This window comes from Salvelinus namaycush, chromosome 33 (assembly GCF_016432855.1).
Source record: "Salvelinus namaycush isolate Seneca chromosome 33, SaNama_1.0, whole genome shotgun sequence".
NCBI lineage: Eukaryota > Metazoa > Chordata > Actinopteri > Salmoniformes > Salmonidae > Salvelinus > Salvelinus namaycush.
Window position 1 is genome coordinate 18279593 of NC_052339.1, and position 12281 is coordinate 18291873.

Genomic DNA, 12281 nt, shown 5'->3' on the forward strand with positions numbered 1-12281 from the left:
ACCTCAGAAGAGTTACAGGGTGTGTTAAGTGGTGGTGTCCCATCCTTTCAGGTTGTTGGCCTGAGGTAGGACTAAATAGATTTAAATAGTGGAGTAGGGTGGTGTTATTTTTTATTTTTTTGTGAATGTAGTGTTAGATAGTAGGGTATTTAAAAATATATATAATTCAAGCAACGTATAAGGGAGTTGTACTCCAGTCTAGTAGGTGCCAGTAATGCAACATTTATTGGATGCCAACCGCCGTTAAACCTCATCGAAGAAGAAGACGTACTGTTTCACAACTGCGGAGCAACACAGCAATGGATTGTACAACCAATGTGCCAAGTACATTGCATTGTGGGAAACGTGTCCGCACGTTGACATTGGTGATATCGCGCCAGTGATTTCAAGGACCCAGGTAGGTGATTTATGTTGGAAATTGTTCTTATGACTCTTTATGTTGATCAGATTGGTAAACTATACAGTGAGGACATATCCGACGGTGTGAGACGCTTTGTTTTCAGTAACGTTACATCTATTTCTAAACACATAATTGAAAAGGTGCTAGCTAGCAGCTAATGCTATCTTATAGGTATGTAACTGTATTACACTATTTTGTAACAAGTTCGGCTTTTTCTAGCTAGCGACATAACTGCATTTGCTGACGTAACTAGTTAGATCCTTTCTCCAGACTAGCTATCATTTGAGACAGAAAAATAGCTGCTAGTAAACGACTGTACTATCAAGAAGTTAAGTAGTATTTTGGCTGACTAGACTGATTCAGCTAGCTAACTAAACGTCTGACCACTTTTGTCCTCTAGCCCATCTTTCTGGACAAGGACAGGTCAGCCAGGATGGGTGCCACTATGTCCAGTCCTGCTCCACCCACAGTCAAGGCCGAATCTATGATGGCATCTCCCCCTCCTGCGTTTGTTGTCGGCGTGGCCCCACCACAGGGCTGTCCTATGCACCAGGCACAGGAACCAGTCAAAGGTAGGCTCCATCTCTGCTTCATCACCAGGACCGATAGCTTGCCTGTCTATATCGCTTTTTCTTGAGTTTTTCTTGAGCTTTGCTTACCATGTACTATTGTTAGTAGGGTAAATCCATTTTAAATCAAACACTTTTTCATAGCACCTCTTTTGATTTGATTGAAACTTTCCATATATATTTGCCCATTGTAGAAGTGCTCAGAGGTGACTTTTTGCACCTGAATGCCAAAACCTTCAAGAGATGAAGGTTCTCCAAAGTATATAGTCTACAATTTGTAATCTGTGTAGTGATTGATGTGTTGGTTGATCTTTGTTGTGTCTGACAGGTTGTGGTAACAATTTCCCTCTCTGAGGATGATACATCCACTATCTATCACGTGAAGCTTTTCTCTTTGGGGAAGGAGTTATTCCTGACTGTGTGACCTACTTGACAAGGAACAACTCCTTTTCCTATTCCCTGGATCTGTGTTCTAACTTTCGTTTTGCCATAAATGCCCTCAGCAGTTGCCCCTCCATCAGAGTGCCCCATGCACCAGGCTACTGCTGCTGCCCCTACAGAAGAGAAGCTTGCTGCTGCAGCAGGGCCAGTGCACCAGGACCGGGCCTATGAGTTTGTGGAGTGTCCTATGAAGGCAGCAGCAGCTGGACAAGGCCAGACTGACATTGACCCCACTAACATGGTCAGTATGATGATAATGCATGTACATGTTCCCTGTTAACTGTTCACTGCTACCAGTGGAACTGTAGGGCAGGGGTACTCGACTTCTAGTTCAGAATGTACACTCAGGCAAATGTCCTAGGTGGCAAAGGTCAGGAGGATATGGTCATTTATCAGAGTAGTAACAAACCCCCGCCTCATAACTACCTCCCGGGTGGCGCAGTGGTCTAGGGCACTGCATCGCAGTGCTAGCTGCGCCACCAGAGTCTCTGGGTTCGCGCCCAGGCTCTGTCGCAGCCGGCCGCAACCGGGAGGTCCGTGGGGCGACGCACAATTGGCATAGCGTCGTCCGGGTTAGGGAGGGTTTGGCCGGTAGGGATATCCTTGTCTCAGTATGTAAAATGTAATAAAATGTATGCACTCTACTGTAAGTCGCTCTGGATAAGAGCGTCTGCTAAATGACTAAAATGTAAAATGTAATGTAAAATGATAACTCCAAATGGTTCAAAATGCTACACCCCTCTTGTTCACGGAGAGAAAATGTTGCAGTTTTAAAGCTTATTTCCTGCAAATTCTACACATATTGCCATGTCTTATATAATCCCTGAGTGACTCAACAAAAAAATCAATGGGGGTTGAGGCCCCTGGGAATGTAATCTGGCCATGATAACCACAAGATTTAGATAGCTGGTTAGCCTAACATGGGCTTGTTGATCAACTGGACATTTCGGACAGGTTATAGATACTTTTGTGTATGTGAACACCTGCTTGTCGAACATCTCATTCCAAAATCATGGGCACTAATATGGAGTTGGGGCCCCCCCTTTTCTCCTATAACAGCCTTCACTCTTCTGGCAAGGCTTTCCACTAGATGTTGGAACATTGCTGCGGGGACTTGCTTCCATTCAGCCATAAGTGCATTAATGAGGTCGGGCGCTGATTTGGGCAATTACGCCTGGCTCGCAGTCGGGGTTCCAATTCATCCCAAAGGTGTTTGATGGGGTTGAGGTCAGGGCTCTGTGCAGGGAGTTCAAGTTCTTTCAGACCGATCTCGACAAACCATTTCTGTATGGACCTCGCTTTGTGCACGAGGGCATTGTCGTGCTGAAACAGGAAAGAACATTCCCCAAACTGTTGCCAAAATGTTGGAAGCACAGAATCGTCATTATATGCTGTAGCGTTAAGATTTTCCTTCACTGGAACTAAGGGGCCTAGACCGAACCATGAAAAATAGCCCCAGACCATTATTCCTCCTCCACCAAACTTTACAGTTAACACTGTGCTTTCGGGCTGGTAGCGTTCTTCTGGCATTCACTAAACCCAGATTTGTCTTTTGGACTGCCAGATGGTGAAGTGTGATTCTTAACTCCAGAGAATGTGTTTCCACTGCTCCAGAGTCCAATGGCAGCAAGCTTTACACCACTCCAGCCAACAATTGGCATTGCACGTGGTGATCTTAGGCTTGTGTGTGTCTGCTCGGCCATGGAAACCCATTTCATGACTCTCCCGACGAAGTTGTTGTGCTGACGTTGCTTTCAGGGGCAGTTTGGAACTTGGTAGTGAGTGTTGCCACTGAGGACAGACCATTTTTATGCACTTCAGCACTTGGCAGTCCCATTTTGTGAGCTTGTGTGGCCTACCACTTCGCGGCTGAGCCGTTGTTGCTCCTAGACTTTTCCACTTCACAATAACAGCACTTACAGTTGACCAGGGTAGAAATTTGACAAACTGACTTGTTGGAAAAATGGCATCCTATGACAGTGCCATGTTGAAACTCACTGAGCTTTTCAGTACGGGCCATTCACTGCCAATGTTTGTCTATAGAGATTGCATGACTGTGTGAGGGATTTTATATACCTGTCTGCACCGGGTGTGGCCGAAATGGCCAAATCCACTAATTTGAAGGGGTGCCCACATACTTTTGAAGTGTAGCTCTCTAAGAGGAAAACTGCCATTTACTACCAAATTTGGAAATTGCACATTCTGCGTGCTACTATTACAACTCTCACCAGCAGTAAGTTGAAAGCCCGAGAGTTGAAAGCCCCCGTTCTGGGGCAGTCTCGCTGTTGAGTATGGCTGCTGTAGATCATGTGTTTTTTTCTCACCATGATTTCAGCTGATTTGATTGGTTGATAGGTGCTCAACTAGAGTATTGAAGGGAAAAGTCACTTTATAAAAGTTGATAAAGAGACCAAGGTTAAACATGTTGGCTAATGTTATTATCATCATGTTCTGTCCAGATGCCTCCACCCAACCAGGTCCCTGCCCCAGACCAGCCCTTCCCTCTACCAGTGAACCGAGAGGAGTCTAAGATCCCCCGGGCCGGAACGGGCAAGAACTGGGTCTACCCCTCGGAACAGATGTTCTGGAACGCCATGCTCAGAAAGGGGTAAGGATACCCTAACTTTTGCTACAAAAATGTAGTTTTTACAAAGGATACAATTGAGCAGATCTTGTTTCCTGAAAATGATGGAATAGTAAGCTATAAAATATAGGCTGGGCTATTGAAGTGCTGTGTCTTGACTATCTGCCAACACATTGTGAGGTGTTTTGGTCTGACTTTTTATTTTGTCTTATTTAGTAGACATGCAAATACTCGTTATACATAACACTGCTTTCCAGAAGCAGGAGACGACACTGTACAGCACTGTCCTTTAGTGCTGAGCATTTAGTGCTTTTTGCAGTCGTTTTGGTTCGACCATATACAAATTATCACAGGTTTCGATTATTTTTTTTACATTAAATGCATTGTGGGTTGAATACTGTAACACAGAATAAAACAATTTTTAAAAGTCCCATGATGGTAGTGACTGCCCATTACTGCTTATAACTTATTAACCATTTATTCACATTACTTTACGTTAATAAATATTTCAGTTGTTGTGTATATTACATTTGATGACTGTTATTCAATTCCAAGTCATCATCTCATCTCTATAGAGCTGCTGCCTATGCTGTGACAAAATCACAATTTTGTAGTTCAACGTAAATAAGGCATACTTTTATGACTGCTGAATACCAACTATAAATCACTTAGATTTTGTATTTTCAGGTAGAGATACCTCGCGAAGCAGCAGCTGCTCTCTATATCACCTCACCATTGCGCATTCTTCTCTCTTCCATAGCAGACGTAAAAGAAACACAGACCAGACAAGTAGATGCGCAATGGATTATGCTCATTGTAGTTAGTTTAATGCATTAAATGTGACAATTATGTCTAATATTGGCCTGTTGGAAACTACAACTCCCTACTACATCGCGCAGTTCAGACTGGTCTGATTTATCTCTAGAGAAACTGCTTTGTGCGCATTGAGCTCACCGAAAAAGAACTTAACTGCAATTTCAGTTAATCATTCAGCACTTCTGTCCTTTAAAGATGCACTACGCAGAAATTGCTCCGCCATTTCATTTCCTGTTTGCTAAAATTCTAATAGTTTGCCTAATTTCAGTTTGTATAGTGTAGAGAATCATTGTACCATCTAAACTGCTGTGAAATATCCATTCCATAACCTAAATGATTGTATTTTCAGTGTACAAAACCGAAAGTATAAGGCGCAAAAACTAAACCTGAGCGTGGGAAACAAAGAAATGGCACACATAGGACAGATATACTGCTTCTTAGACTTGCTTTCAATGAGAATGACAGATCTATAACTCATATTTCTATGTGGGGTCACCCAAAAAGTTACATATTGCAGCATTAAAACAGCAGAAAGGTTATATTTCTCACCAGCCATGTTAACCTCTTCATCACCAGGTGGCGCTGGAAGGAAGATGAACTGGGTCAGCAGGACATGTCCAATATCATCAAGATCCACAACACCAACAACGAGCAAGCATGGCAGGAGATTCTTAAGTGGGAGGCCCTCCATGCCGGGTGAGTAGAAAAAATACGAAACAGTTTCAGAGCCAGTATATCAAGTGCTTTAGTTAAACATGGATTTAGTTATTCATAGTTGGTCATAGTTAATACTTAAGCTAATCGTGGATTACATCATTTTAGAGGCCTTCCAGACTGACACATCAATAACCCGTCTGGCCCCCAGATCCAGTAGCACCTCTTTTACTTTGTTACAAAATGTAGTTTTTTTTTATGGGGAAATAAATGTAAAAAAATGACCTGTTCCCCACTGACATGTTACTTGTTAGGGAATGTCCATGCGGTCCATCCCTGAAACGGTTTGGTGGCAAAGCTAAGGAGTTCTCCCCAAGGGCTCGAATGCGTCACTGGATGGGGTGAGTTTTTTTTTTAACTTTAAAATGTTTGTGTAAGAAGTTATTTGTGCAGATTCTGATTTGAGGCGTTAACATAATATGCTAATTTGAAAGTGGAAGTGCCTTGATATGCTTTTACGTAAATTTGTTTCTACAGATATGAATTGCCGTTTGACCGTCATGACTGGATCGTGGACCGCTGTGGGAAGGAAGTCCGCTATGTGATCGACTACTACGACGGAGAGATCAACAAGAACACCTATGAATTCTCCATCCTGGATGTCCGCCCAGCTTTTGACTCTATAGATGCAGTCTGGGACAGGATGAAGGTGGCTTGGTGGCGCTGGACCTCGTAAGCAGCAAGCAAAACACTGTAAAACAAGGTTTTACATTCCTCATTTCGATACTGAGATGTTATAAAAAGAACAACAACCAAGAAGACCCATTCAAAACTGCAGTAATTTCTTCATCACATGACTGTAATATACCAGATTCTCCATCATAATCATATTGATTTCACATTTGATTTCACTGTTTGATGTGTTTTGAGGTGCTTCGGTTCTAATTCTTCTAGTGCAGTTTAAATGTCTTGGTGCACACATTATCCAGCGAGGGCGAGTGGCTTGCTTTAAGGGTTCGCTGGAGGTATGGTGCTTTGGTTCTATCCTCTCAGCCTTTCTAATATAGGTATAATTGCACAGAGAATGATTTGCGATGGAGATGGATGAGCAACCCAGCAGGGATGTTGATCTTTAAACCAGGCCAACTGTAGGATCCCCCTCCCCCTTCTATTTCTAGCCGTTTAAGTTTAAATAATATGCTCTGTTTGATTTGGTGGTCAAAAAACACTTTCGTTGAGTATTTATAAAACAAAATAAGATGACAAAACCACTATCAGTACATCTGTCTGGACTTAATATACTGTAGAGGTTTGCACCATAGTGGGCTGTTTTTATTTGGATCATGCTTTCAAAACTCATACTACTCAGTTGCGTTTGTCACCTACTGTCTATTAAAGTAAAAGTAAAACCGTAGTCAGCTAAGTCTTTTTAAATGGATGCTTTTAGACTATTCTGCTGTCAAACCTTTGAGTGTACTCCATTTTGCTTTTGTCTTAAGATACCCTTCCTGGTTTTGTAGTGACACGTAGGCCTATTCAGAATTGTAGCTAGTTTTCTTTCCCTCTGTCTGTTCTGTCTAGTTGTATAGCCATGTTGAATTTCCCTGTCGGCTACTGTGGGAAGCTATGCTGATTTGATTGTATTTATTGTCTGTGAGGTTAATTTCTGTGTGTACAGCTGCTTGTTTTCTAAAACGATTTTATTCCTGATTATCCAAACGACCATTAAACTTGGTACTATTGGCTCTGAAGCCATTAGGTCTCTTTATCTTGTCAGATGCATTTGTATTTTCAGCAACATCTTCTGGTTTAGTGATAAAACTGTAGCTGGGCTATATGAACTGCAGATGGCGCCATATCTCCAGGATATATCCCCTTCCATATCACTCCCATTTCTCAAGGACCTGCTTTGCACGCCAGGGCTCATTACGAGCCAGCCCAAAGGTCGGTGAATTTATTTGTGGGTCACAGTGTGATGAACGTGAAAGAAAGGCGCATGGTTTTTAAAAAGGAGATCTACAGTAATTCAATCCCACCTGAAATCTTTTTACATTCAAAACCTTTTTTTTTTTTTTTTTAACTAGGAGGGTCAGTTAAGCACAAATTCTTATTTACAATGACGGCCTACCGGAGAACAGTGGGTTAACTGCCTTGTTCAGGGGCAGAACGACAGGTACTTACCTTGTCAGCTCAGGGATTCGATCCAGCAACCTTTCGGTTACTGGCCCAACACTCTAACCACTAGGCAACCTGCCTAGTAGCCTAAACTTTATGGAAAGGAGAGTAAATGAGAATCTGTACAGAGAACCAACCACTCCACAGTCTGAAGATAGATTCATATCCTGATACAGTATTGTGTCTGTTCAGCTGGGGAATTTTCCGTTGCCTTTTGAAGAGGGGTGAATAGAGATGGACAGATGCAGAGAAGGCGAGAGAGCCAGACAAATGGATTAAGAGAAGGAGTACCAGTGCTGCTGAGTGGGTGTGGGAAAGGGAACTAAGATCACACCCTGGTTAGCTCTATACTCCTGAGCTTCCTGCTTTATTTTCAACTACTCTACCTGATAAAGATGGGGGGGGGGTTATCAATTGTCTGTTTGCTGTGTTTCACTGGTCAGCCAAAGAGAGAGAGAGAACTGGTAACACTGTCTGTTACCTGCTGGGACCTGGCCTTAACAATTGGCAGGGATGTTCTACTGCTTGAATCCCAATATTCTGGAATGACCTGCCCTCCCCCCATCACACACACACAAACCCACCACAGCATGTGGACCCTAAACGCTCCACCACGAACACGTCTGCAAAATGGAATGTGCATCATTTTCTAACATTTCCACCAGGGCTGCTGCTTGGCAGGGTGCCATATAATTCCTGCTGTACGTAGCAGACAGACGTACAAACAGCCCGTGGCATTTTAGTAAATGGAGGATTTTTTTTCATCCTATCTGGTCCCTCCAGTCTGTATTTACATTGCAAAGAATGCTTGTTCTGGTGTGTTTGTGCGTGCACTACATTATAATGTCCACATGTCACCACTGTATCGTTATTCGTGTCTGCTGATCATGTTCTGGTGTGGGTCTATGTATGTGCATGAGAGCGCGTGGGCCATGGATAGAGGAGACAAAGGGCTCCATGTTTAAAACAGTTGAACTGCTTACTAATGTCTTACAGCAGTATTGATCCCATCCTGTAACATTGATGGAAATGTATACACATTGTGTTTCATAACTAGTTCACCCAAATGACAAAATTACATTGGTTTCCTTACTCTGTAAGCAGTCTATGGACAATGTGTGACAGCAATGCGTTTTTGCAGTTGTGGCACAAATCCCATTCATGTCATGGTACAGATATTAGCCTTTTTTTCACGCAGCATGTTCAAATCAGTTAGAAGTGACTTTGTTGAGCTTCACAATCAATTGTAGATACTTTCGGATGTTTTGGACATAATGTGTGAAAAATGATGTCCGTACCATAACTTGAATGGGATTTGTGCCACAAATGCTAAAATGTTAGCATTTGGAAACAGTACCATGGAAATAAAACCAAATAATGGATTACTGTCATACCTTGTCCAAAAGCACAATAAATACTAAATGAGGAACATGATTTTGGCTGGTAATCGTAGCACACTGCGTACATTGGCTTCAACAAAGCACTTATGAGGATAAAGCCATGCAAAGTGGGAGGCCTAATCTCCAAGGAATTCTCTGCATGGAACTCACTGCAAATTACAGTGAAATTTGGTCATCTAATTCCCCTCCTGTTAGCTAACAAAAGGAAATAACTTTGGTTTGGTTTTGCCTGTGAAAAAGAGTTGCTGTGTTGTTGGCTAGAATTCAAGCCTTTACTGGGGTAGCAAAACGGAATACTCTTTCCAGGCTAGAATTGTTCATGTATACTTACATGTTAAGAATGTCAACATATAGCTGTCAGGGAGTTCAGAACTAGAGATTTGACTACCAATGTTGAAACTGGGACGGACACTAGTGAACATGTTACTGACCCTGTCTACATCACAGAACATCAGGCCTCCTACAGAGTGGACAACAGAGGCAGTTACCCAAACAGCACCCTATTGCCTGTGTAGTGCACTGCCTTTGACAAGGGCCCATGGGGAACAGGAATAGGGTGCCATTTGGGACGAAACAGGATAACCACTACTATGCTGCTTCACAGGACCTCTACACAGATTTAGAGTGAAGGTCCTGTGAAATGGGCCCTTGTCAAAGGCAGTGCACTACACAGGCGATAGGGTGCTGTTTGGTTAACTGCCTCTGTTGTCCACTCTGTAGGAGGCCTGATGTTCTGTGATGTAGACAGGGTCAGTAACATGTTCACTAGTGTCTGTCCCAGTTTCAACATTGGTAGTCAAATCTCTAGTTTTTCATGAAGGTGATCTGCACTACGTTAACACCCAGCTACAAAGGCCCTAAAATCCCCTACCTTGTTTAATTTATGCACTCTCTAAAACGGCCTGAAGGCATTTAAATACTTAAGCATTGTTGCTTGAACCTAATACTCTAACATTGTCTAGTACAATTAGTCCTTATTGTGACACTCACTCTCTTTCTTGCTTTGTCTCTGTTCATCTCTTTCACACACCTTTTTCTTTCTTTCTCTCGCTTCTCATTCTGTCATGTTTTTTTTTACTTCACATGAGGGACATAAAGACCGGGAATACAACTGAGATGGAGGGAAGGAGACATTGAAAACAGACATTTTGTGTGTGAAGAGAGACAAATAGTTTTTAGGATGAGAGGGAGATTGGGAGAGTGAATGTGAAATGAGTGTCAGGGTTTCATGCCTCTATTGAGACGTAATCAGTCCGCTTTCCAATTTGTGCACTCAGCTTATCGCACAACAGGGAACAATGAGACTGACTTTTATGGTGTAGTCAACTGGCAAACACAGAGATGGGCTGGGCTCAACCATTGTTTTTTAATGAGATCTGATGGAAACAGGAGACCAGATGGGCAAAGGGGGGATAGAAGTTTGTGCATATAATTACTCGTACAATGATCACCCCATTTCTCTGCCCCTAAATTGGATCAATGGCACAGTCCATCCCCTTACGACTTACAAAATCTATACTTAATCTGACCTGAATCTCTTTTGAATATATCACCCTCAGAGAAGAGAGGGATAAAGGGAGAGCAACGGACTGACTCTGTCTCTGGAGGATGTAAGGACACTCACTACGGGTTGTCTGTTTTTCTGTGTCTCTGGCACTCTATCTGTCTGTCTCTTGTCTTTGTACAAAAACCCTATCCATCTGGAAAGACCATAACGAAGATTTCACTCACTTCTAGGTAGTGCTCTTCTATTTACGGTTCTTTATATCTGATCTGCATTTGTGTCTCCTTGTCTCTCGCTGTGTCTCTTTCTGTCTCTCTGTGTTGCTTTTCTCTCACTGTGGCCCCTGCTGTGAGAAAGTCGGTACCAAGTTTAGCATAGAATCACAGGAGGATCAAAGCACATAACCAGCTCTCTGCATGATTCTCACAGGTTTAGTGTGTGTTGTTTAAATTATGGCAATTATGAGGTAGATAAATGGACACCCTGCAGTATGGCAACACGGGGAGATTCTGTTTAACAGTAGGGTGTAAACTATGCCGTGGCAGATGTAGATATCAAATCTAAACACTGCCACTAATTCCTTTTCCGTTGCATAAAAAATGGTCTAACAAGAGACCCTCTTCTTGAACATCGTCCCTTATGAAACGTGGGTCTATGACTTAGGGATTGATTATAGTATTACGGGAGCATCATTACGTATGAATATGGACATAAAGAGAACAGAAAGGCTGAAGTCATCAGATCAGCCAATCAGCCAGACTCGGAGCCTGCATGGCTGGGGGCTTGACCTGTATGGGTGATGTAAAGGACATCATGGTTTGCATCCCAAAATGTCACCCTATTCCCTATTTAGTGCACTAATTTTGACCTGGACCCATAGGGCTCTGGTCAAAAGTAGTGCACTATATAGGGAATAGGGAGGTATTTGGGAAATAGCCCATGGTTAGTAGGTGCCCCAGCTATAGAAGTGAGTGAACATTGTTGTTGTCATTTGTACTAACACGTCATCAGGGATGACATTACATTTGGTCCGTTCCTCTAACTGCGTAGGTGTAATGCCCCTTTAGAGCCATTTCAGAACTGCTACAGAAACAGTTGATCTGTTATACATTAAGAATAAGAATCAGAGAAAGACAAGGTATGTGACCTTCTAATTGTTTTTATAGGTGAGGAAAATGTAAAAAAAAAAATTGCGGCATTTGTTAATAAATGAGACGAATGCTTGAGGGACTATTCTAGATTGAAAAACACGCATTCCACACCTTTTTGTTGAAAATATTAACTCTTAATGAAATCCAGCATCACTTTATGCTGCGTTTTCTGCACGTTCTCCTATTAAATCTTCTAATATAGTGGGATGGCGGAATATGATTAGAGGATATTGAAAAATAATTTCTTGGTTGGTTATTCATTGTAGAATTCATTAAAATGTCATTTGGGGGAATTGGAATAAAAACAGGGTATTACTATGATAGACCTCATCCAATACCTACTGAATTTAGAGCACAAAGCTATGAAAATCTGGATATTGTATTATTATTTTTCATTTCTGAGCAAAACGTTAATATTTGGTCATATTAATATTATTGTACGCCATATTATTAAGTTGTGAAGGCCGTAGTGTTTAAATGATTGTTTGATTTACAAGATGAAGTCACTACAGTCTTCCTTTAGAAAATGTAACACTTAACCCTGCAGATCTCATCATCCCTTTATGTCTGTAACGAGCCTCTCTTTA

The 12281-nt window shown here is 42.1% G+C and overlaps 1 protein-coding gene across 2 annotated transcripts; it reads left to right on the forward strand.

The window, feature by feature from the left end:
- Positions 1 to 278: 278 nt before the first annotated feature.
- On the forward strand, positions 279 to 7232 carry LOC120027991 (cytochrome c-type heme lyase-like). 2 transcript variants are annotated; one of them, XM_038973091.1, is made up of 7 exons: positions 279 to 397; positions 801 to 972; positions 1473 to 1651; positions 3870 to 4018; positions 5387 to 5506; positions 5779 to 5865; positions 6002 to 7232. In XM_038973091.1, the coding sequence occupies exons 2-7, from the start codon at positions 834 to 836 to the stop codon at positions 6198 to 6200; spliced, it is 873 nt and encodes a 290-aa protein (XP_038829019.1). In that variant the 5' UTR covers positions 279 to 397; positions 801 to 833; the 3' UTR covers positions 6201 to 7232. The 2 variants fall into 2 exon arrangements, with proteins under 2 accessions (XP_038829019.1, XP_038829020.1); XM_038973092.1 differs by having other exon boundaries at positions 1476 to 1651.
- Positions 7233 to 12281: the final 5049 nt, after the last annotated feature.